General features: G+C 33.1%; 1 protein-coding gene and 2 pseudogenes across 1 annotated transcript; 2 read left to right on the top strand and 1 right to left on the bottom strand.

Moving 5' to 3' along the window:
- Positions 1-736: 736 nt before the first annotated feature.
- LOC125814757 (nerylneryl diphosphate synthase CPT2, chloroplastic) lies at positions 737-3577 on the bottom strand. The gene is made up of 3 exons (XM_049494216.1): positions 3572-3577; positions 2435-2490; positions 737-1275 (listed from the first exon to the last, which is right to left on the bottom strand). Exons 1-3 carry the CDS (start codon positions 3575-3577, stop codon positions 828-830), a joined length of 510 nt encoding a protein of 169 aa, XP_049350173.1. The 3' UTR covers positions 737-827.
- Positions 3578-4406: 829 nt separating this feature from the next.
- On the top strand, positions 4407-23627 carry LOC125814756 (uncharacterized; annotated as a pseudogene).
- A 1148-nt stretch (positions 23628-24775) lies between these two features.
- On the top strand, positions 24776-26579 carry LOC125814755 (desmethyl-deoxy-podophyllotoxin synthase-like; annotated as a pseudogene).
- Positions 26580-27632: the final 1053 nt, after the last annotated feature.

Below are 27632 nucleotides of genomic sequence, written 5' to 3'. Positions count from 1 at the left end.
CCTTGAGACATAGTATTCCGATTTTGTATTAAAGGTTTTAATGAGGTGACTTTCTAAGTCTTGTATTATATTATGAAAAAGTTTTAAATTTTTTGCTATTTTTCTATGATAAATGCAATGACGAATGCTAAGGGCTTGTATAAGACCTCCGAGAGGTCGAATACGCCGGTAACGACTAGGGGGTGCTCTCAGGTCGTTACAGACCCGTAATTGGATCCGTGAAAGTCAGACCAGAAAAATCAGTTTCTGAAGTTTGTTTTACAAGTCCAAACTATGGGCCGTACTTCAATTTACTATACGTAAATGGAGTTCGTAGTAGTTGTCAAACTCTGAAAACTCTATTGGAGTAGTCAGATAAAATGACCATAACTTTTTACTCCGAACACTTATTGACACAACCTTGGTGGCATTCAAAAAAAGACTCATAGGTCTTTAATTTAGTAGGTCATGGCCACCTAATTCATTATATGTTGAGAGTTATGGTCGTTTTAAGTTGACCCTTGCATGAACTAATGCGAAACTTAGCCAATAGGATGGTTTTGAACTCAACTTAGTACTAGAGGTCTCTTTTGACCCTAAACCACTTCTCACACATAGGAATGAACCTTGACACATCAGCACAAGTAGGACAATACCCTGTTCAAGCTTATATACTTACAACGAAAAATTCAAATTACAATAGTAGAGTTGCGAGATGTTACAAATATATATAGCAATAATTATAGTACTACCACTAAATAGTTACTGAAAAGTCTTTTATTTGTTGTAGTCTAAAACACATAAAACAAGACATACAAGGGGCTAGGTCTAAAAATTAACAATGGTTTTCAATATGTGCGTCCACCAAAACGTCTATGTCTTTGTTGAAAGTTAAGTATTGCCTTCTTAAGATCTTTCTCTCCAAAATCAGGAAACAATGTGTTGGTGAAGTAGAATTCAGTATAAGCCAATTGCCACAACAAGAAGTTACTAACTCTTTGTTCACCTCCTGTCCTTATAAGTAAATCAGGATTTGGAATACTTACACACTTGCTTTCAAGTTCTTGCTCAAATAAAGTCTTGTTGATGTCTTCTACATGTAATAAACCATTCATTACTTTATTGACAATGTTTTTTGTTGATTGCAATATGTCATAATATCCTCCATAGTTTAGTGCAATCACAAGGTGAAGTCCTTTGTAGCCCTTTGTAGTCTCTTCTGTTAATGCTATGCATTTTTGTAATGTCATTGGAAGGTTGGATTTACAACCAATAACAGACACTCGCACTCCAAACCTATTGATTTGTAAGGGCAATGAGAAATTAAAACAATCATTCGCTATAATAAATAAAGAATTTTGTGGTTATTATATAACGACAATGTATAAACAGTGTATATGAATATATATATATATATATATATGATACACAGTTAAACATCATATGTATACACATTGTACACTATTTATTTAATATCAATACAATGCATATATACATATAGTGCTATGTTTGTTGAAATTTTTTATTACTTGTACAGTTACATAAGAAGTCCATAATAAAATGCACCATTTGGGGCTGAACTCCCATCTTTGCTATGATATGAAGTATGAACATTTCTACACTAGACCATTTGATGTTTATTAGTTTATCATTATATGTTTTTAATTATGGTAAATGGTCAAAAATACTTTTGAGCTATGTGAAATTGAGGAAAAAATATTTCAGTTAATAATTTGATCTAAAAATGTCTTTGTCATCAATAGTATGGACCAAAAATGTCCCTATTATTCCTTAATGGGTCAAAAATATCCTTCCCTTTTCCTGATAAATATTTTTTTTCTATTCTTTTTAAACAAAAATTAACTTTTAAAGAACTTTATTCTTGTTTTTTCTTCTCATTTTTCTTCTTTAATCTCATTTTATCAATTGAAATAGAATACCTACATGCACCTTTTTAATTGATAATATAGCTTTTATCATAATAACCTCATCATTAATTTTGTTTCAATAATATTTTTAAAAATCTAACAAAATTGAAAGTATTCTTATTCTTTAATATTTTCCAAATTGATATAGGATAAACATTTGCTAATATATTATTAGGAAAAGAATGTGTTTAAAAAGTAATAAAACAATATATTTATTTGAGAAAATGGCATTTTTGACTAATTAAGCAATAATAGGAACGTTTTGGATCAAACTATTGATGACAAAGACATTTTTAGATCAAACTATTAATCGAAGATATTTGTATTCAATTTCACATTATTCAAGGGAATTTTTAAACCTTTTTCATTTAATTTATATATTCTTAGACCAAACTATTAACTAAAGACAATGTTTAATTATCCTTTTTGCTATTTCGACATTTTTATGTGTCATTTACCAAATAATAAAATACAGACATACAATTATCATAATGACATTTGTATATTTTAATCGAAAAATGCAGTACCTCAAAAATCCGTTAAAGAATTCTTCAAACAATTGCATCAAGAAATCAACCTCCTCCTGCTCCAAAACAAATGGTTATATATGCTTCAACGGAAAAAAAAAAACAAATACAAATTCTATAAATTATATTTAATTCGTTTCAATTTATTTGGCTTACTTTCTGTTTTAGTTCATTTCAAAAGGAATGCCTTTTTTTTTCTTTTAGTGAATCGTTAATTCTGTTTTCGTTATGGCCGCTGGGGCTAGAATTTTCCCGCCAGTGCGGGATTCCTCCCTCCAAAGCGAGACAGGGCGAGACAGAATCTCAACCCTGTTTCCCCTATTTTTCTAGTCACAATTATGGACCTTGAATCGTACCCGAACTAACCCCCGCGATCTAATTCAGTGTTCGGTAATTGAATATAAGTTATAAGGTGTGTTAATGTCACGCCCTGAGCCTACACCCTGAGCGGGACCGGCACTCGGAGACCATTGTTGACCCCAAGCGAACCCTTGGCCTGGCTTTTTTAACTCAGCGGAAACCTAACTCAACAAAATAACTTCATGCAAAGCAAAGTCATAAGACAACTTAACTGATACAAATCTGGCCAAAAAGGCACCTCGGGTCTCAAAATAGAATATTTACATATATACATAGATAAGAGACTCAAAACTAACTGACTGACTGTCTATGAAGCCTCAAAAATACTGAGATGGATGTTGGGACAGACCCCACAACATCCTAATAGAACAAAACTAGGTACACAAAATAATTGATCCTCCGGAATGCAAGGAGGCTCACCACTGACTCTGGAGTGCTCAGTTGGATCAACGACGTGCAGGATGCTGATCCGGGGTACCTGTATCTGCATCGTCATAAGATGCAGGCCAACTGGCATCAGTACATGGAATGTATGAGTATGCGAGCTGGAAAGCTAAACCACAACTTAAGCTTGAAAAGAGTACAAGAGGACACTTACCTTGGCTCTGTTCGACTCATGAATAACCGAACTCAATATATAAAGCAATAAGACACATGCAATATATAAAGCTTGTAAAACTTTTAAAACATGACGTAAAAATCATATTTATAATATCATGAAAATACCATGCTTCCTCTCAAAGTCTACTTGTGCAATGTATGAATGAAGTCCTATACCCCCATCCACACTAAGCAGAACTATTCGAGGAACCAAGCTTTTTCTACTGTGGGAGCTTCTTTAACCGACAAACCACCACTATTAAACTTAGTGGTGATACAACGTTTTACCTCACGTTGCCCAAGGACCATCATATACCTTGCCGTGATATAGGAAGCTAACTTTACCAAGTGGATCAACTAGCTTAACTTTACGGATTTATCTAAAAAGTATGACCCGTTAACTCCCATGTTAGCACATGGTTCTTATGGAGAGTTGAGTTTATATGAACTCGTGTCCCCAATTCGGTGCTCAAGACTACTCCCAAAAATACTTAGCTCGTAAGTGTTTTCAACACATCTTTCTTTGGTTTGAGAAAATTGCTCAAAATCTAGCCCAAAGGCTCTCTTGGAAATCGATGTTCCTTTCTTACTCAAATGTAAAAACATTTAGAAACCTCTTTGGGAAATACATAGTTCCCTAATAACTTTCGAGAAATGGACTCGACTTTATGCTCTTGACTTGACTTGAAACTTGAGACTCTTCACTTGGCTTGAACTCTATATTCTTTACTCGACTTGAAACTTGAACCTTAAAACGAAGGTAAAACGTTTATAATGACTCTTGAAAAGCTTTAGAAACTTGCTTGAACTCACTTTTAAACCTTGCTTGACTTGACTCTAACTTCACATTAATTTCGATCCTAACTTGCCTTGAATTGAATTACGGATTCAAGGTATATGATCACATGTTTATGGATGAATTCGGGATGTCTAAATGTACCTTAGAATGTTGGAAACAACTAGGAAACATAGGTATAATACCTAAGAACATGCATGAGAAAGCATGGAAAGAATGGGGGAACATGGCGTCCTTGGCGCTCTGCAAGGCGCGGAGCGCCAACCCTTGAAGCTCAGAAGGCACCTGCTGGTGCTCTGAGAGGCGCGCCGCCCCAAGGGCTGGACTTCAGAGTCCCCTTCCCCAGAAAACCCGACTTTTCTCCCTCTTTTCTTCAATTCTAAACCACCCTAACTTCAAAGGGTCCAATCCCAAACACTAAGGATCATAAAATCCCTCAACATACAAGAGATTCAACTCAAACACACAACCAAATCATGTCTCACAACCAACAATAACTTCAACAACACAATCAACAACATCAACAACACAACCCAACAGCTTCAACAACATATCCAATCTTTCTTAATAATAATGAGTTTGGTGTGTGGGGGAAATGATCAACCCATACTAAAGACTCACATACCTTGATAGGGATCACCCCCGACGATATCCACGACGATCTTTGGCGGAAACTTGTTGATCTCCTCTTTCTTCTCTTCTTCTTCTCCTTCTTCTCTTTCTTCTTCTCTTCTTTACTCAAGAACCCTAACTCTTTCTCTTTTAAAATGGGACAAAATGATCCAAAGATCAGCCTAACACAACAATATAATCCCAAAGGAAATGGCTAGGGAAAAGACCAAAATGCCCTTAAAATTTCTGGACGGATTCCCTGCCAACTGCCCAATTTTCAAAGGGCATAACTCGTTCATACAAACTCGGAATCGAGAAAAATCGGTGGCGTTGGCAAGATCATTCCACAAGCTTCGCAATCATAACTGGAACTACTCCTAACTCATCCTGAGCTAAGAGTTATGACCGCTCAAAGTTGGCCAAAATCTCACTGATTTCCACACTTAGCCAAATTTCCAGGTTTTAAATTATTATTTTTCAAAAATGACTATTTCCGATTATTTTTTTTAGCCTCTACATAGTTATTTCAACTTATCGGATGTTACAGTTAAAATTGTGGAGGACCTGGGCATATGAGGAGGAAATCAGCGAGGTCGTGGAGGTCGAGGGAAAGGGTAATACAGGTAGAGGAGTAGTGCAACCAGGCAATGAGGTTGCCCGTCAAGAGGACAGGGCTCAGTTTTATATTTTTTGGGCAAGACCGAGTTTGAGAGTGTGATGCAGTGGTCACAAGAGCTACTCTTGTCTGTACTCGAATGGCTATTGTTTTGTTTGAACCGGATTCTACTTATTCGTATGTGTCAGTTCAATTGCCTTGGGATTTGATGTGGTTTGTTGATATACTTGATGCCCTCATCCATGTTTCTACCCAGTTGAAGAGTCAGTCATAGTGACCCATATGTATCGTGTTGTCCTGTTGGGGTTATGGATTTTCAGATTTGAGTTGATTTGGTTATGTTATATATGACTGACTTGATATAATCTTAGGCATGACTTGGTTGTCCCCCTATTATATCGGGCTGAATTGTAATACTAAGTCGGTAACTCTAGAGATCCCTGATAGGGAAAGATTAGAGTGAGAAGGGGTGTACAATACTAAGCTAGCTAAAATCATATCCTCCATTCAGGCAAGGAAACTGGTGGGGCATGATTGTTGGCTTATTGGCTCATGTTCAGGATGTTGAGGTTGAATCCCCCTCTACTGATTCTATTACGGTGGTGTCAAAATTGAGAGAGCTAAAAGCTCAAATCTAAGAGCTTCTTGATAAAGGTTTCATCGGTCCTAGTGCTTCCCCGTGGGGTGCTCCTGTCTTGTTTGTTAAGTAGAAGAAGGGTAGTATGATGATTGATGATTTTATCTTAACCTATAAGGGAGTGGATTAATACCAGAATGTCAAGCTTACCGATAAAGAAAGTTCCCTTGAGTATACTTGGGTGAAGGAAATTGAAGATTTTAGTAAGAAAGTATGTAACAAGATTAGGTTAATCCTTTAAATTTGATGAGTATACTTGAGTTTTAGGTGTCATGTTGATGAAACGGTTGACTTCATAGTGATAGTCAAGGCTAATTGAGCGTAATAGTAATAAGAGTTCGTGATAGATTATGATGGGATGCAACTATATAATGAGATTATTGATTAAGCGAATTTTGTATAGTAATTACGACTTGCGAGCACCTAAGGTTGTGGTTTCCTAATACTTGGTGAGTAATGTGGTTGTATGGAAAGTTTTAAGAGATGGTGGGACACCACTCGAATAGAATTTAAAGGATCTAGGGTCATGATGAAGAAATATAGTTGGATGTATTACAACCTTTAGAGGGAGGCGAGAGGAAGAATATTTTATTTGATTGCAAAGGCTAAAGAGATATCTTCATAGGGGTAGATAATTGGGTTCAGAGATGCGTGATTTCATTCGTTTTGTTGTGGCTATTGTAATAGTGTTACAAGTTCGTCAGATTGGTTAAAAAGCATTGGAAAAGACTTAAGAAATGAGTGTGCGGACATTAGCTTGAGTGTGAAAACAAGTGCTTGGTTTTGTTTTTGAGTCTAGTAATGAGTATGATTGAAATTTTAGCAAAATATATGGTAAGATCGATGGATATGCAATCAATGATAAACGGAGATCCATGAATTCATAAAAATCTTCAAGGTACAAGCTAATGTTGATAGAGAAAGGGATTGTGTTATCTGGTGGAAATTACAATTTAGATTTTTCATTGTGAGTCTACATTCGTGGTGATGTATTTTGTCAAGGTATGAATTGGCAAGGTGAGAAATGATCAATTGTATTCAATTTGAGCATTTGAAAGGACTTACACTTGGGTTGAGTCGTAAGTTTACTACTATTGATTGTTAAAGTACCTAAGAAAGGTTTTCATTTAAAAAGTGTTGGTTTATAATAAGGTAAATGGTCGGATTGTTTATGATGGTTGTTAGTATTATGAGTATGATTCAATAGCTATGCGCTCGTGTGTTTTCACTTTTGTGGGTGGATCCCTAATGGTGGATCAGGGGTACCAATTCCTGCGATATTCTCTTGGTTGAGTGGGAAGATTGGGAAGATGTGGTTATTTCGAATGACATAATTGGTGTTGTCTTGGATTTGTTAAAGTATTTTAGTGGTTCTACATGTACCACCTTGCTTATGAGAATTTACAGAAGAGCTACCATGCATATTTGTGGTTGTCCGACAATGTTAATATATCTCTAGTTGTCGAGGCCATGTATCGATTATGTGTGGTTGAATGTGGGGATCATTGGGTCCAATTCTACTAATCTTAAGAGGTAATCTACAATTACTAAATCTAGCATTTCGATAGTGTTGTTGGAGGGGTTGTATGCTTGGACATATCCCTCGATGAGTATCTAATTTCTAAAGATCAAAATTGTTATAACTTAAGCTCATGGGAATTTATGTTGTGGGATGGAGATGTTGTTAAGAACTGTGATTGTTTGGGTATTATGAATGTGTGTTGGTTTGTTCAGGTTCACTTCTAATTGTAGTGAGTATTTGATTTAGAGTGTTATCATGCTTATTTGAGAAGGGATTAGTCCTGATGATTGTGTCAAGATCCTTAATAACATGTGGCAGACGTCTGTACGATCAACTTTGGTGGTTGTTGGAATTCGTTTTGTTTATTAGTTAAGTTTACATACAACAATATTTATCACTCGAGTGTTGAGATGACTTCATTGAGGCATTGTAAGGGAGGATGTGTAGGTATTCAATTGGTTGGTTTGAGGTTGGAGATGTGAAACCCTTATGGGGTAATGAGATTCGGTAAGAAGGGCATGCGAGACAAGCTGTCACAACCCGAGCCTACACCCTGGACGTGGCCGGCACTCGAAGACCATTGCTGGTCCCCAAGCGAACCCTCATCCTGGCTGACTACAAGCGGAAAACTGATTCAAGCACACAAAGCTTAAAAATTGAAATAAAAGTTCATAAAACTTAAATACAAACTTTAAGTCCAAAGAAAACTCTGTATAATAAAATATATACAACTCGCCATAAAAAGGCAACTTTAGTCTTTAAAACATTTAATAAAATAAATGATACAGACTTCTCAACTATACTGACTATCTATGAAGCCTCTAACTGATAAAGATGGAAGTCGGGACAAGACCCACGACATCCTAGCAACTGATATAACTGAAAGGTAAATGATATCCTCTAAAAGCAAGGAGGCTCACCATAGCTAACTCGAACTCTCGGATGTATCAACGAAGCTCATGTTGATGATCCTGAATACCTGTGTTTGCATCATAAGAAGATGCAGGCCAAATGGCTCAGTACGTGGAATGTACGAGCATGTAAGAGGAATTCTAAAACATAAACATAAGCTTGAAACTTGATAGAAATGAAACATACTTACCTCTTCTCAAACTTACTCAACTCAAGCAATACTCAAGGGTACTCAAAACTACTCAAACTTACTCAACTCAAACGTACTCAAGGATAAGATACTCAACTCCGAGTTTAGATACTCAACTCAAGGATATGATATTCGACTCAAAGATATGATATTCGACTCTGGATACTCAACTTTGAGTACTCAACTAAATATGACTGAACTCATTTCAATATAAAGCAATTTAAAACAAGTGCAATATAAAGAAACAAACTATTTTAAAACATGCTGTCAAATCTATGTGTATGCAAGGATACACCAAAAGTCTGAGATGTATATAAAAATACAATAAACTGATGTATATAAAATTACAATAACTTCTGTGGGAGTTTCTCTAACCGACAACCATCACATAAGAGCAATAGTGATGATACTGCGATCTACCTCACGCTGCCAGCGCATCCTATACCCGGCCAAGGGTATAGGACCTGAACTACTAATGGATCCACTAGTCTATGTGAAAAGGGTTCATCTAAAAAGTATGACATTTTTCTACCCATGATGGCTACATGGTTTATGGGGGCTGTGAGTTGTGTGAACTCTCCCCCATATCGGTGCTTAATACTACTCCCAAAAATATACTACCTTTTATGTTTTAAAAACATACTTCTTTCTGTTACTTTGAGATAATTGCTCAAAAACTTAGCTCAAAGGCTATCTTGGAAATCTCAGTTTCCCTACTTGCTTCATTTAGAAAGCTATTACTCTTTTCTAAAAACTAGCCCGAAGGCCCTTTGGAAATCTCAGTTTCCATTCTTATTTAATTGTGAAAACATTTATAAACTCTTTGAGAATACTTAGTCCCCATATACTTTTGAAGAAAAGGACTTCAAACTTTACTCTTCACTCTTTACTGAACTCAAAACTTAAGTCTTAAAACAAAGGTAAAACAGTTGTAAAAGACTTCTTAAAATGTGGTTCGTGTCGAATGATGGACATGAACGACTCAATGCAAGGTTTTCAATAACCACAGATAGAACTCAAATACTTGGAACTCAAGAACTTCAATAATACTACTCATTTCAAGAATGCTCAACTCAGAGGGTTCATGCGGAATTATAACCATGAATGACTCAACTTAAGGACTCAAAGATACTTCTCTTCTCAAGACTGCTCGACTTATAGGATTCATGCGGAATTATGGGCATGAACAATTCAACTCAAAGACTTTGTGGGCAACATGTAATAGTCCCATGCTTAGAAATATAATCTCAAAGGGTATTAGGAACTCAATACTCAAGACTTTGAACTTGAAGATACTACTCCTCTCAAAGATACTCAACTTCTGGAGTTCATGCGGAATTTATGGGCATGAACGACTTGACTCGTAGGTCTACATAACATTATGAAACTCATGTATGTGACTCTTCTCATTCTCTAACTTACTTCCTCAAAACTTAGTTCAAATCGATAGTTGATCTCAAAGGATTCACAATTGAACTCAAAGGCTTTCTTGAACTCTACTCTTAACTCTCTCTTGAATTTGAATTATGAATTCAAGAGTTATGATTCATGATATGAAGGATCTCAATAACAATATAGTTATTCGATAATTAGGAATATAACTTTTAAAAGAAACGGGAATTCAAGAACTCAAAATCAACTTATCTCAAGAATACTCAAATCTAGGAAAAGTATCTTAGATTACTCTTTTACTGATCTGAAAGTAGAGGTAGGGTGTGAGGTCGAACTAGTCCAACACTATGATAGCCTTACATACCTAGAAGAACAAGATTCTTGAAGAATCTTGAAGAAAAACTTGATTAGAAGCCTTGAAACCCTAGCTTGAAGGTAAACAATCAAGAAAACCTTTCTTGAGATTCTCGAGTTAGTTTCTTAAAATTTCTATAGCCAAAAATTATGATTTTCATTAGTGAATATGAAAATCTGATTGTTTTGAGCTTTTTAATTAGTCAAGAAATTCGTTGATGGTTTTCTTGGAGGTGAAAAGACAAAAACGATTATTTTCAATATTTTCCCGTCGGCTAATTCGTAACAGCATTGTATAGGTTACTAAAAAAGTCAAACGTTTTACTAAGATATTGGATTGACGTGAAACTGGTGGGGTTGGAAAGTAGATTCAATTACCTTTAATTGGATAGGTTATGGCTCACGTAACTCTTAATATTGTAAGAGATATGGTCGTTTAAAGTTGACCCAAGTAGAATCTTACATCAAAACTTAATGAAACTTCAAGAACACTTGTCAAAGACTCATCAAGAACTTAAATCCTTAAATTTCAAGAATGAAATTACGCTGAATAAATCATTATTGGCATGTGGGTGAAAGAACCCAACACTATGGAAGCTTACATACCTCTTAAGGATCAAACCCATGTCGAAAATCCGCTACAACACGCAAGAATCTCGAGGAACGCTTGATCCTCTCCTCTTTTCTCCTCTTTTCTCTTCTTTTCTCTTGTTGAACTCTCAACTAAAACCCTAGGATAATTTTAGGATTATAAAACTGAAACTAATAGGATTAGACCCTTAAAATATTACTAAAATAGAATTAAATCTGATTGGGTAAGGAAAAGACCAAAATACCCTTCTCTATTTTCGGCTAACCTTCCTTAACTGGGCAGTCTATCTTCAAAAGGTCATATCTCACTCATCCGACCTCGAAACATAGAAAACTCTGCGGCGTTGGAAAGATAATTCAAAGATCTTCGCTACAATATCTGGTAGCACACCTAATTCATCTTGAGCTAGGATTTATGGTTGTTTGAAGTCGACCCAAAACTCATACTTAGGCATAACTTGCAAAATTTCAGATTTTGCTATTTCCAATTTAATTCTTTTTGAAACTCAATGTGCTACATCTAGTGACCTTAACACTTAAGAAATTTTAAACTCCTTGGTAAAATGTCACTCACTACGAAGAACGGTTCGGGTCTTAGTTCAAAAAATTTCTGGGGTGTTACAATATCTCCCCCTTGGGATCATTCGTCCTCGAATGACAACTGAACTGGGTATGAAATGGGGTTACTCTTACTAAGGTCTGAGTCTAATGGTCTGCTACTACTATATTCAAGCTTAACTCAAATCTTTAAGTTCGGATTATATACCTCTTTATAGGAAATCTCATCCCAAACTATTACCCTTTACCACCACATTCAAGCTTAGTACTCTAACAACTTCATTACTAAAAGGACCTCTAAAAAAGATATCCCCCAAACTCTTTGGAACTCATCACTATCTTACTCTCAAACACTTGACTTAATTTCTCATCTTGTCATCTCCCCCTTAGGTCTAAAGCTAACACCTGAAGGGTATGGACATATTCCATCATTTCTAAATGGTCTACCTCTTATTGCCCTTTTTACTCTTGTGACTTAGCCACACTTCACTGCCCTTATCTAAAGGTTAGGTTCTCTCACATGTACCACTCATATTCATAGGAGCTAACATTTTAATTCCTCACCTACTCTATGCCAAAGTCTACAAAATCAAATCTCATGACTAACACCATCACCCTCATGGTTCCATTCTTTGGATCATGACACTCATCTCAAATTCAAGCTTAATGTTTATGACTAAACCCGAATATTAATATGATTGCTTGCTTACTATACTAACTTACCACTACTAGATACAAATTCAGAAGCACTCGTCCACTATGACCTAATGACAAATAGCCAATCCTCACCTCTTAGTATTCATACTTATAATTTACTATCACATTTCCCTTCACAACTTGAGTATTATTCACTCATTCACTATACATCAATGCCTAATTAGTTCTATAACACTTTGAATATTACGGGCTTTCCCTTAAAGATTATAAGCCTAGCTTAGAGCTATCACCTCATGAATACTCTTGCTCTTCTATTCACCACTTACACTTGGTCATTACAAACACGATGACACATCCTCATAACCCTTTTCTAGTTAAGGTATACTCTAACTCATCTTGACTTGTAACTCTTACTCTACCTCCTTTCCTGAGCTCTTCACAACTCATCACTTCTTAGTCTACCCATAAGGAAAAACTCCTCATCAAAACTTACTGGGTGCATGACTATAATAACATAGCTTGCCTCATCACTATCTCCCTTTCTAGGATTACTAAACCTCTGCATAATTTCCTATAACTATGAGCTTTTTCACTACTACTGCTCATGATCTCGTAACTCATGTTACCTTTTCGGGTGAAAATTATACCCAAGCTCTAAACATACTGTCTCATAAGGATCTCAACTGAAACAAGGCTTAAGGAAAAGAGTACAACTCGCTTTTAGCTCAAATGCACGATTCATATGAATATGAGGGCATTACTCTGAAACTGAACACTTAACTTACTCTTGGACTTCTCTTAAGCCCCATTGGAGTCTCATGACTTCCTTAAAACTCTTGCTAAGAACAACTCGTCGACAAAGTATTGACTCTACTTTTCAACTACCTCTAGTATGGTGGGTAGTCAAATAATTCTAAGAAATGCACGAGTTAGAATAAGTCTCTATAACATAGCTCTATTGCACGATTAAGAGTATGAAAGAAGGAAAACTTTTCTTAAATGTCTGTAGTCCCTCATTTATAGAAGTGGGGCCCTCACAACCATAAACAAGATCCTACTGACACGGCTTCATAGACACCATAGGACACTTAAACTCTGTGCTATGATACCAAGTTTGTCACAACCCGAGCCTACACCCTGGACGTGGCCGGCACTCGAAGACCATTGCTGGTCCCCAAGCGAACCCTCATCCTGGCTGACTACAAGCGGAAAACTGATTCAACCATACAAAGCTTAAAAACTGAAATAAAAGTTCATAAAACTTAAATACAAACTTTAAGTCCAAAGAAAACTTTGTATAATAAAATATATACAACTCGCCATAAAAAGGCAACTTTAGTCTTTAAAACATTTAATGAAATAAATGATACAGACTTCTCAACTATACTGACTATCTATGAAGCCTCTAACTGATAAAGATGGAAGTCGGGACAAGACCCACGACATCCTAACAACTGATATAACTGAAAGATAAATGAAATCCTCCAAAAGCAAGGAGGCTCACCAAAGCTAACTCGAACTCTCGGATGTATCAACGATGTTGTTGTTGATGATCCTGAATACCTGTGTCTGCATCATGAGAAGATGCAGGCCAAATGGCTCAGTACGTGGAATGTACGAGAATGTAAGAAGAATTCTAAAATATAAACATAAGCTTGAAACTTGATAGAAATGAAACATACTTACCTCTTCTCAAACTTACTCAACTCAAGGAATACTCAAGGATACTCGAAACTACTCAAACTTACTCAACTCAGAAGTACTCAAGGATAAGATACTCAACTCAAGGATATGATATTCGACTCAAAGATATGATATTCGACTCTGGATACTCAACTTTGAGTACTCAACTAAATATGACTGAACTCATTTCAATATAAAGCAATTTAAAACAAGTGCAATATAAAGAAACAAACTATTTTAAAACATGCTGTCAAATCTATGTGTATGCAAGGATACACCAAAGTCTGAGATGTATATAAAATACAATAAACTGATGTATATAAAATTACAATAACTTCTGTGGGAGTTTCTCTAACCGACAACCATCACATAAGAGCAATAGTGATGATACTGCGATCTACCTCACGCTGCCAGCGCATCCTATACCCGGCCAAGGGTATAGGACCTGAACTACTAATGGATCCACTAGTCTATGTGAAAAGGGTTCATCTAAAAAGTATGACATTTTTCTACCCATGATGGCTACATAGTTTATGGGGGCTGTGAGTTGTGTGAACTCTCCCCCATATCGGTGCTCAATACTACTCCCAAAAATATACTACCTCTTATGTTTTAAAAACATACTTCTTTCTGTTGCTTTGAGATAATTGCTCAAAAACTTAGCTCAAAGGCTATCTTGGAAATCTCAGTTTCCCTACTTGCTTCATTTAGAAAGCTATTACTCTTTTCTAAAAACTAGCCCGAAGGCCCTTTGGAAATCTACGTTTCCGTTCTTATTTAATTGTGAAAACATTTATAAACTCTTTGAGAATACTTAGTCCCCATATACTTTTGAAGAAAAGGACTTCAAACTTTACTCTTCACTCTTTACTGAACTCAAAACTTAAGTCTTAAAACAAAGGTAAAACAGTTGTAAAAGACTTCTTAAAATGTGGTTCGTGTCGAATGATGGACATGAACGACTCAATGCAAGGTTTTCAATAACCACAGATAGAACTCAAATACTTGGAACTCAAGAACTTCAATAATACTACTCATTTCAAGAATGCTCAACTCAGAGGGTTCATGCGGAATTATAACCATGAATGACTCAACTTAAGGACTCAAAGATACTTCTCTTCTCAAGACTGCTCGACTTATAGGATTCATGCGGAATTATGGGCATGAACAATTCAACTCAAAGACTTTGTGGGCAACATGTAATAGTCCCATGCTTAGAAATATAATCTCAAAGGGTATTAGGAACTCAATACTCAAGACTTTGAACTTGAAGATACTACTCCTCTCAAAGATACTCAACTTCTGGAGTTCATGCGGAATTTATGGGCATGAACGACTTGACTCGTAGGTCTACATAACATTATGAAACTCATGTATGTGACTCTTCTCATTCTCTAACTTACTTCCTCAAAACTTAGTTCAAATCGATAGTTGATCTCAAAGGATTCACAATTGAACTCAAAGGCTTTCTTGAACTCTACTCTTAACTCTCTCTTGAATTTGAATTATGAATTCAAGAGTTATGATTCATGATATGAAGGATCTCAATAACAATATAGTTATTCGATAATTAGGAATATAACTTTTAAAAGAAACGGGAATTCAAGAACTCAAAATCAACTTATCTCAAGAATACTCAAATCTAGGAAAAGTATCTTAGATTACTCTTTTACTGATCTGAAAGTAGAGGTAGGGTGTGAGGTCGAACTAGTCCAACACTATGATAGCCTTACATACCTAGAAGAACAAGATTCTTGAAGAATCTTGAAGAAAAACTTGATTAGAAGCCTTGAAACCCTAGCTTGAAGGTAAACAATCAAGAAAACCTTTCTTGAGATTCTCGAGTTAGTTTCTTAAAATTTCTATAGCCAAAAATTATGATTTTCATTAGTTAAGATGAAAATCTGATTGTTTGAACTTTTTAATTAGTCAAGAAATTCGTTGATGGTTTTCTTGGAGGTAAAAAGACAAAAACGATTATTTTCAATATTTTCCCGTCGGCTAATTCGTAACAGCACTGTATAGGTTACTAAAATAGTCATAACTTTTTACTACGATATTGGATTGACGTGAAACTGGTGGGGTTGGAAAGTAGATTCAATTACCTTTAATTGGATAGGTTATGGCTCACGTAACTCTTAATATTGTAAGAGATATGGTCGTTTAAAGTTGACTCAAGTAGAATCTTACATCAAAACTTAATGAAACTTCAAGAACACTTGTCAAACACTCATCAAGAACTTAAATCCATAAATTTCAAGAACGAAATTACGTTGAATAAATCTTGATTGGCATGTGGGTGAAAGAACCCAACACTATGGAAGCTTACATACCTCTTAGGGATCAAACCCATGGCGAAAATCCGCTACAACACGCAAGAATCTCGAGGAACGCTTGATCCTCTCCTTTTTTCTCCTCTTCTCTCTTCTTTTCTCTTCTTGAACTCTCAACTAAAACCCTAGGATAATTTTAGGATTATAAAACTGAACCTAATAGGATTAGACCCTTAAAATATTACTAAAATAGAATTAAATCTGATTGGGTAAGGAAAAGACCAAAATACCCTTCTCTATTTTCGGCTAACCTTCCTTAACTGGACAACCTATCTTCAAAAGGTCATATCTCACTCATCCGACCTCGAAACATAGCAAACTCCACGGCGTTGGAAATATAATTCAAAGATCTTCGCTACGGTATCTGGTAGCACACCTAATTCATCTTGAACTAGGAGTTATGGTTGTTTGAAGTCGACCCAAAACTCATACTTAAGCATAACTTGCAAAATTTCAGATTTTGCTATTTTCAATTTAATTCTTTTTTAAACTCAAGGTGCTACATCTAGTGACCTTAACACTTAAGAAATTTTAAACTCCTTGGTAAAATCTCACTCACTACGAAGAACAGTTCGAGTCTTAGTTCAAAAATTTTCTGGGGTGTTACACAAGCATCCCCAGTAATTCGACGATTCAGGTACTACTCTACCCTTACGTTAGCAAGTCTTCTCCTAGTCGATCACTCGGGGACGAGTGATGAGTAAATTGGTATCTATTGTAACGATCTGATTCCGTCGTTAGGGAAAAGCCAATGAAGAAAGATTTGGGGCCGGAAAACTTTTTCGTAGTATTTGGATTTTCCCAACCTAGTTCAGATTTGGATGAAATCGGAGTCATTAAGGTGTAAGGAAATCTGGTAATTAATGAGAGATCTAATTATGATTTGGACCACATGAGTAGATAGCCAAGACGTTAAGGAACCCGTACAACTTTACGGAGTAGAATTTGGGCAAGTAGAACTCATGAAAATAATCTTAGCATGAACGGGTAACATTCTGTCTCCGTGTAGTCCGCCAGAGCGGGATTGGTGCCGCCAAAACGGGGCCACTGTAGCGGGATGGATCCGCCGTGGTGGGCCAGACGCGACTTAAAGTCGTTAATAAACCCCTAAAAGACCTTATTTGGCACATTTTAATTTTTAGAGCTAAGGAACGAAACCCAGGCGACTCTTACTCGTTTTTCACCATTCTTGAGACTAAAGATAAGCTTTTTACTCCCTATATCCGTTTTTCGATTCGTAGAACTAGAATGGGTCAATATTGATGGGGGGAGGGTTTGTTATAGATTATATGGTGAAAACAACCCTAATTTGGATAATTGGGATCATGAGTTTGATCTAGGGTTTATAGAATTGTTATAGTTTCGGGTAATTAGTTATTGTTTGTTGATTCCCGTGTTATTATGATTGTTTTTAGACCATGAACAAGCGAAAAGAATCCAGAAAGGAAGAATCAAGTGCCTTAGGGGATTCAAGTTTGGATTCGAAGTAGGTGATGTTTGTGATTCTATGATTGTGTGATGTATGTTTATTTTTGCTTCATCATTATACATGTATGTATGTGAGTGTTGCATTATTGATCACACTTGTTGTAAATAAAGATAATTGAATAATTGTATGTCATGAATCACCTCTTGTTGTATGATTGTGAGAATATACATTGTGATTGTGATTGTGATTGTGGTTTGTTGAATGGGCGGGTGTCACGATCCAACACACTAACTTGGATAGGATTGCCACGTTCTGGCATAAATATGGGATCGGCTGCCAAGTTTTATCATAACTAACTTGGATCGGATTGCCACGTTCTGGCATGCTAACTGTTTGGGTTTGGGTTCCATGAGAGAACCATTGAATTGGGTTCTATGAGAGGACCATTGAATTGTGTTATGTATCTACTTGTGATGAGTTCGTTCATATCTAATGATGATTGATATTGTAAGACGGTGTTGCTCTAAATTGATATAACTGTGATATGTGAGAATCGTGAAGTTGTTCATTGTTCGTATATGTTGATGATATTGTATATGTTAGATATGTGCATGTGATTATATTGTTGTATTGACTAATGTATGTTGCACTTAGTGGGATAGCCGTGTGATCCTACCAGTACCACTGATACTGCACTTGTTATTTCTTTGTTGAGTACAGGGCATCTTCAGGTGGCTATTGATAGACCTCAGCTAGGTGACTATGAGCGTGACCAGATTCAAGGGTGAGTCAGTTCTTTCAAGTAGCCATGGATCTTCCTTGTTTAAGTCCACTCTTTTCGGACTCAGACTTTTGTTTAAGGTGTTGTTTAGTTTCGGGGTTGTACCTCTTGTTCTTAGACTTGTCGTTAGTAGAGTTTTGGTACATTGACTTTCAGGTTCTAGGGATTGAATTTCCGCATTAGTTTGGTTAGTTAATTGTTTAAACCTTTGGAGTTTATGAGAACTCCATTTTTATTGTCATTTAAACCTGCTTTCGTATCTTTAAATGTCTTAGTTTCATAAAATTTATTAGTTTGGATTGTAGTAATGGTTCTCCCACTGGAGGGTTAGCGTAGGTGTCAATCACGACGGTCTGGATCGTGACAAATAAATATTTTTAATAATGTGGACAAGTAATATGAGCTTAAAAATATATATAAATGATAACCAGTTTCTTGATTAGGTATGGTGTCCACGTGAATCACAGAGTAATATTCAAAAGAATTTTCCTCTTTTGGATTGTTGTTCTAAGATTTGCACAAGAATACTACTTTTCTTATTTTAATTAAAATAAGATATGCTTGAATGATAGGCAAATATGTCATATGAAAAAATTAAACTAAAAAATTATCAAACAAGAAAAGTGATAGTCTTTTAGACGGAGAGAGTAATCTATCTATATATAAAAGGAGAAGAAAAAGTGACACGTGTCAGCACCACAAAATTTGTAGATATATTAAATAATAAATAACAATTTAAATAACAAAACATTTAAAAAAAAACAGAAATTAAAAACAATTTTTAAAAAATTGTTTACGTTAAAAACTGTTTTAACATAATCTTTTTTCTTTGTTTAAATAAAATGAATATTTTTTTTTCCTAATAAAATGCTAACTGCCTTTTTTTAAAATAAATTTTAAAAATATAAAAGTTAAAATTGAAACTAAAATTAAAATTATACATGATATATAGATAATGATGCTAAATTTTAGGTTCAAGTAACAACAAAATACTTAAAAATTAAATTCCTTTAAAAAATGAGCAGTTTTTTAAAGATTTGTTTCCTTTTCTTTTAATAGACTATATTTCATACATAAAATAAATAAAATAAAATAATTCAAAGACCAAAAATAGGAACTTTAAAAAACTTCTACGACATAACTTTTAACAATATTAAAATATACTCAAATTCATTTGCCATTTATTTGAAAATAAAAAAAAATCATTCTGCACCATAATTACAAATACCAAAAAAATATAAACCGCCAATTTATTTGAAGAAAATAAAACCTCTGCATAATAAATTTTACATAAATAAATAAAAATAAAAAATAGAACAATTTTTTTCTATATACAGAAACCTATTGATAATAGACCATCTCATCCACATCTATCTATATATATATAGAAAAATGGCATATGTGTCACCCCACAATTAATCTTCAAATTTCAGTATTTAAAATCAAATTTAAAAAGAAATATGTTTTTTTTTTTCAAAAAACACATGTCAGTTTTTTTATACGGTTAGAATGAGATATGAGATATAATTTTAAATTTCAAAAACACAACTGCATCATTTTGAGGAGCATAAATAGGATGTCTCTCTAACAAACAAACAAAAGGCAACAAAGAGCATTCTTCTCTTTCCAAACAGGAAAACTATCGGATTGTGATGAGACCAACAAAAATAAAATAAAATAGGTATAGTCGATCTTTTTCTTCTTCTTTTTCTTAAATATAAGCTTTTCTATTTCTTTCTTTTTCTTTAGATTTTCTTATGAAATTGGTTTTTCTTAGATTAAAGATATGTAAAATCAATAATCTATATAATATAATTTTTATCAATATAATTTTTATGCAAGCCAATGTCTAGGAATGCCGCAGGAAATGTTGCAAAAGAAATTTGCAATGAAACAAAAAGATTAAAATCGTATTATTGGAACATGATTTTTCCTTAATAGTATTTATTCTTATAAAGAGTTTCTACTATTTATTGATGTAAATTTGTTTCCGGATTTTAACTATAAAATTTTATGTATATATTATTTATGATTGCTTAAAACAATAATACTTATGATTTTATTTCGACTAGATAATACAAGTTTAGACTATCAAAACGGGGATGCCTACAACGAGATGATTTGCGTTATACAAGATATTTCTATAACTTTTAGGATTAAAATCTATATATGTCATCGCCAGAAAAAAGCAGTATTTTTAAAAAATAATAAAATTGTCTTTGAAAAAAAAAAAGGTGTATTGGTAGTTAATTATTTCAAAATTAGTGGAATTAGTTTAAAATTTATGTATACGTGTAAATTTACACAGCAATAACTATTATAAAATTTCGAATCCTAAAAAAAGATTTAAAAAAAAATAATACTTAAATTAAATTTCAAAATAGAAATGCTAATTTTTTTGTTTTTCAAGTTTAAAATAAAAAATCTTAACTTTGAAAATATAAAAATAAAAAATACACGGAAGTTCTGCATCTAAAATTTTATTTTGAGCCTAATTATTTTATAGAACTATCAAGCATTATCTAATTTTATGGAACTATCATAATATTTATGATCTAACTAGCGTTAAATTCTATCTTGAACAATATCACTATTATAAGTCATTTAGCAAATTTAAGACTATTCCCAATATTATATAACAACATTAAATTAAGTTGAAAATAGCGATTTTTAAATATACGATAAGCTTTAAATTTTCAATTTTTACCTTTTTAAATTTGAATTCAAAGATAACTATAATTACATATAATAAGCTTTATCGGATAAAATTCAAATAAACATCCTCTCATTTATATGCATACGTTTTCTGATATAATTCAAATTAAAATTTAATATATCATCTACATACATTGATTAAATCTAATATAGTGATTGTACTAATTAAGATTATTTTTAAATTTATATTATATTTTACACAAATTAATACAATAAATAATATTTTGACTCTTTTAAATTTGAATAAACATATATAAAATGTTTCAACATGTTATTTAGTCTTATGATATCAAATATTTCATATGGAAGGTTAGAATTGATAAATTATTAACATAATTTTTTTATTCAAACTACATAAAAGAATAAATTTATATATATATATATATATTTTTAAATATAATAAATTAAATTGTGTACTAATGATATTAATCTAATATTGCTCAAATACACAAGTTAATAATTTGTATTATTATATTGTTATTACAATAAATTAAATATATTATTTAAGTGCATTATACATTTTATTAGTTATTTTTAATTATAAAATTATTACATTTTAAATCATCCGCGCAACGCGCGGGCACGTATACTAGTATGCATAATAAGGTATATATATTCAGCGGAGAGATGTGTCGATTCTAGAAAACAATCACTATACGTCTCATACAACATGATTTGACTTGTCACTAACTTTAAGAAAATAAAAGATTTTTAAATCTTGTACAGTATTGCATTAAAAATATGTAGAATTTATTAAAATACACTTTAATTTTATAAATTTAAATATGTCATATATAAAATTAATTTAAATAACAGAATTTTCAATAAATTATTTTTAATAAAAAGCAATTTCATAAAAAAAAAAAATTAAACAGAGGGGGAGATAATAGTGTCTTGATTAGGTATGGTCTCCATGTGAGTAATTAAAATAATTTCTCTCTTTTGGATGGTTGTTCTAAGATTTGCACAATAATACTCATATACCTTTTCTTATTTGAAATAAGATATGCTGCCATGATTGACACCTAACTTTTTTTTTTCTACTCGATGTTTGATATGTATATTGGAGTACGATTTCAGGAGTGCATCACATAGAGCCTCATTCAGAGGGAAGTGTTCCCTATTAAGGATTTCTCCATACTTAGGGCTCAAATCCAAGACCTTTAATTAAAGAAGAAGCAGCTCCATCCACCGCACCACCGATTGTCTTTTTACTTCCTTTGATATTAGGTTATTTCTGTGTTTCAATTCATTGGTTTCTATTTTCCTTCTAAATTAATCCTTTTAAAAAGAATGTTTTTTAAAAAAATATTTTTTTGATAATTTTTTAATTTCAAATTTTATATGACATATTTAATATCATAAGATCAAAGGATATTTTGATACATTTTATATATATTTAGTTTAAAATTACAAGATTCAAAGCTTATTTCGATAAGATTCAGAGCTTATTTGGATACAACTTGCAATAAATCAAAATCAACAGATATTGCTTTTGTTTATTTTTGCAAGTTTTGGGCTTGGACTCGAATTAGTCTTTTGTTGGATTTTTTGTTTTGAACTTTTTTGCTTTCATATACAGTAAAATCTCTATAAATTAATATAGGTGGGATTATGAAATTTTATTATTTTATAGAGATATTATTTAATTGATAAATTAATATTTATTAATTTAAAGAATGGTTTGAGATTTGATGAAGGTTAATTTTGATTATATCAAAATCATTGTATCTTACTAATTTATGTATCATATTTATTGATTTCACATAAAGAAAAATTATATATAAAGTACAACGAATACATCAAAATCATTGTATCTTACTAATTTCAACTTTGTAATGTTGTGATAATAACAACTTTCAAGATGTATTATCAAACAGATTTTATAGCAGGATATTAGAAGGCTATGAAGTGGGAAAAACTGATCCAACAAAGATCAATGTTTTGGATGCTATCAATTTTGCAATTCCTGTTTGGACAACAAATGCTCATCAAGAGATAATAGCAAATTATTTCCGACACTGCAAAATTCGTTCGGGGGATGCAATCTCAGAGAATTTGAATGAACCTACTTGTGAAAACGACATTCATGAACTTGAGGTCATGATTAATGATCTCGGTTACCACAATAAAATGAATGTCAGTAACCTGTGGGATTATCCGGGTGAAAGTGATACACGTTCAAAGGTCCAGAGCTTAGAAGAAATTATGGATACCATCGGAAAAAGCAATGTTGATGATGAAGTTGAAGATGATACTATACCTTTGGAACCAGTTACGCCTAAGGAAGCACTTATCGCATCTAGAACTCTTCACAATTTTTATGGTGCAGTTCGAAAAGACAACACCGGAGCTCTTGAATACAATAAGAAAAGTTAGAGATGGGCTTCAACTAGATTTATATTTTAAGAAAAAACAAAACACAATAGAATCATATTTCACTGAATTGCGTTAGATATATTTGTACTTTTAAAGAATTATTAATTTATGATATTAATGGGACCACATATTTATATAGGGGTCTTCTGAAAATATATTATCTTATTATCTTATCAACATTGGTGATTTTTTCCATTGGCCCAAGTCGGGACCAGAGGAAAATATTATTTTAGAGAGATTATTAATTTATCAAGTATTAATTTATAGAGGTTTTACTGTATATATAACATGAATATAATTTGTCAATTCACTTTTATTTGTTTATTTGAACGTTGCATGTCTCTTAAAAAATGATTAATATAAGAATTTAACATAATGCTCATATTAATTGATGTTTAGAATTATATTTTAAAAATTGATTTGGAGAATAAGTGATTAATGCAAAGAGTAAAACATGGAAAAAGATCAATTTTATTTTCTTGATATGTTAAAAGTGAAAAATCTATTTTGAAAATAGTGAACGAATAAAGGTGAACGGAGGGAGTATTATAAGGTGGGACTGGCCCACCCCTTCACTTAATCACTGATACTCGCAAGTCGTTGCGTGATTTGCTCCTAAATTAATGTCTTTCAGTTTCGTTCCATTGTCAGATATATATAACTAGATATATCTAGAGACTGAACTATGACATAAATATTGAAATATCAAAAACTCAAGAAAAGACAGGTAACTAACCTTTAAACTATTGAGTTACATATAGAGATATAATAATTGTACGTATTAGTGTATTTCAATATATTATATGCATTGATATAATCATTTAGGCTGAATGAATACAACTAATACAAGCTAATAAATATTGAATTATCATTGTGAACGATAATTAGTCTCTAAATTGTAATGCTTTAAAAAGAAATCCTCAAAACAAAATTGGCGAACCATGACCGGCACTACCCTCCAATCGATTATAAATAAGGTTAGTTTCAAATATATACAATAAAGTAATTTATTAGTTTACAATAAATATAACTATATTTATTTACATAAAAAAAAAGAAGTCAAAAATTATAAGAAGTATACACTGACTATACAATATAGCTTACCAAAAGTCATAGAAAGTATATGTTAACTATACAATATAACTTACCTATACATAAGTTATATACGGACTATATACTATGATACACTCTAAAAGCTAAATATAGCTTAATTTTACCTGAAATATTCACCAACTCAGAATTTCGCGACCTTACATCACACTCAAGGAGTTATCGAAGAAATATGGACCGTTGATGCACCTAAAACTCGGTGAACGTTCAACTATTGTCATATCTTCATATAAAATACTTAAAGAATTGATGAAAACAAGTGACACCATCCTCTCTCATAGGCCGGAGCTCCTTGTCTCGGAAACCATGGCTTACAACGGTGGAGACATTGCTTTTGCTCCCTATGGTGATTATTGGAAACATATGCGCAAAATTTGTACATCAGAGCTCCTCAATACAAAAAGAATTCACTCAAATTATCCTCTTATGGAAGAGGAGATTTCGCGCTTAGTGAAAAATATTAAGGAGTCATCATCTAAAGGTACCCTAATTAATGTGTACGAGTGTCTAAACTCGCTCTCTTGTGCTATTATTTGTAGGGCAACCGTTGGAACGACTTGTAACGATTCGGATTCATTGATATCGGATTTGTTCCCTTCCCTCAAGTTTCTCGATAGGTACATTACAGGATCTAATCAAAAGTTACTGAAAATGCATCATGAATTATGTGATCGCATTCTAGAAGAAATTGTCCACGTACACGAAGAAAGTATTCGAAAAAATAATGTTGATGAGGAAGATCGTTTGCACCTTGTTCTAAGAATTAGAGAGAAGGTGAGCCACAAATTTCAAATCCCTATAACAAGAGATAACATCAAAGCTATTATCTTGGTAAGTTCTTATCCCACTACATATCTTATGGAAAGTATTACATTTTTGTTGGCTACTAAGAAATTATCACTCATCATTACATCGAAAATAAAATTGAATAAATATATAGACGCATTCGTCCTATGTGGCGTCGTCCTACATGACAATTTTAAGTCTTATGTGATGTCCTACGTGTATTATGCCGTGTAGGACGCGTTTGTTTATTTGTTTAAATTTATATACAAGTTGAAGTGTCTAATTGTGTACACCCACAGTTAGAGGGTATAGATGCCAACTGAAGCCAAGTTTAAGGGCATTTTCACTCATCGAAAGGTTAAAAACTGGGGTAATTAAGTCGAGTCCATCCTCTTTTGTGATTTTTTTTCTATTATAAACATAGATTATTTTGATTTTAAATAAAATTATCGATAAATAGTTATATGATCATTTATGAAATTTATCTGAAATACAGGATATGTTCATAGGTGGAAAGGACACAACATCAATTTTAGTGGAATGAGCCTTGGCTGAATTATTGAAGAATCCAAATATGATAAATTTGAAGTATGAGAGGTTTTAAAAGGGGAAAAAAAGTTGATCATATTGATGTACAAAATTTGAAATACTTGAAATTGATTGTGAAAGAAACTCTAAGACTTCATCCTCCAGGTCCCTTAGCTATACCAAGAGAATCAATAGAAGAAATCGCGATTAACGGGTATGTTATACCTAATAAAACAATAGTCTTGATGAATTTGTATGCAATGGGAAGGGATCCTGAATAGTGGCGCGATCCAGAGAAATTCATACCAAATCGATTCAACAATTATCTCAATAACGATGTTGATGATGTGAAAATGATCAAAGGATCATCAAATGTTCCTATGGAGTTTTTGGGATTTTGATTTGGAAAAAGGGTTTGTCCAGGAATGTTATTTGCTTCGGCAAGTAGTGAACTTATATTGGCTAAGATTACTTTATCATTTCGATTGGAAACTTCCTAATGGTATGAATCCAGAAGATTTAGATATGATTGAAGGTTTTGGTGCTGCTGCTACAAGGAAAAACAACTTGTATTTGGTTGCTACACCATATGACTAATAAGATTTGGTCTTTTTAGAGTTACTTTGCTTGTCTCACTATATGTGGTGTCTTTGAAATTTTGAAAGTCAAACTAATTCTGTTATGTCTAAATTGATTGTCAAAAGTTAAAATTTTGACTTTTGAATTCTGAAAGATGTCACAAAAAATGAAACAAAGGAAATAATAAAAGTTTCCTATATGGTGCTTAGTTATTTATAGTAATAAAGAAAAGTCACCATTTTCCTATTTCAGTATTGCTTCTTTTTTTCCCTTCCCTTTTCTTTTCTTGTATTCCTCATGTATTGTTTTAATTGATAATGTGTAATAAGTAGTAGTAGTAGTTTTATGTAACTTGAGTTTGTTATCCTTATTATTATTATTTTAAAAAAATAATTTACATGGCACTATGAGAATTAAACTTTCAAACCATTTTATTTTGGCCAAAAGTAGCCCCATCCCTATTCTTGAATATTTTAGCAAAATTCTGTGTTACAAGCACTACAAGAAAACATGGAATGAGCTATCAAATTTATCGATAATCCCTACTTATTTATTGCGAAAAATCTCCTAGCTAATTGGATTTTCTTATAATCTTTGCTAATTCATAGCTAAATGAGATTAACGTGAGATTTTTTTTTGTTTAACTATAAATTTTTATCCTCGCTAATTTCTTGTTTTCTAATAGTGAAGTGAGTGATTTTTCCTATTCTTATAAATATTTTGATTGAATCGGTTAGAAAAGAGAAAATGATACTAATTTCATTTCAATTTGTTTAACCTAATTTGACTTAATACAAAATTTCAGAAAGTAAAAAAGGTTTTTGAATCTTGTGGTTTTAATTTTAAGATATGTCAAATGTAACCAAATGTCGTTTAAGTCTTAAACATGTCATGCGAAAACTTGGAATTAAAGAGTTGATAAAAAGGAATGAACATTTTTTTTCAAACAGACTAAAATGAAAAATAGATCAAACAAATTGAAACGAAGAAAATAGCGTTTTCACACAAAGAAATTAAAAAACTCACCGGAGATGAATCTTTGATTTTCCAACATTATACAATGGTCGTAGTGTCATTA

This window comes from Solanum verrucosum, unplaced genomic scaffold, assembly GCF_900185275.1.
Source record: "Solanum verrucosum unplaced genomic scaffold, falcon-dt-bn FXZP01000268.1, whole genome shotgun sequence".
Classification (NCBI taxonomy): domain Eukaryota; kingdom Viridiplantae; phylum Streptophyta; class Magnoliopsida; order Solanales; family Solanaceae; genus Solanum; species Solanum verrucosum.
The sequence above is the reverse complement of the archived record's forward strand: the minus strand, read 5'-3'. Positions and strand labels throughout refer to the sequence as shown.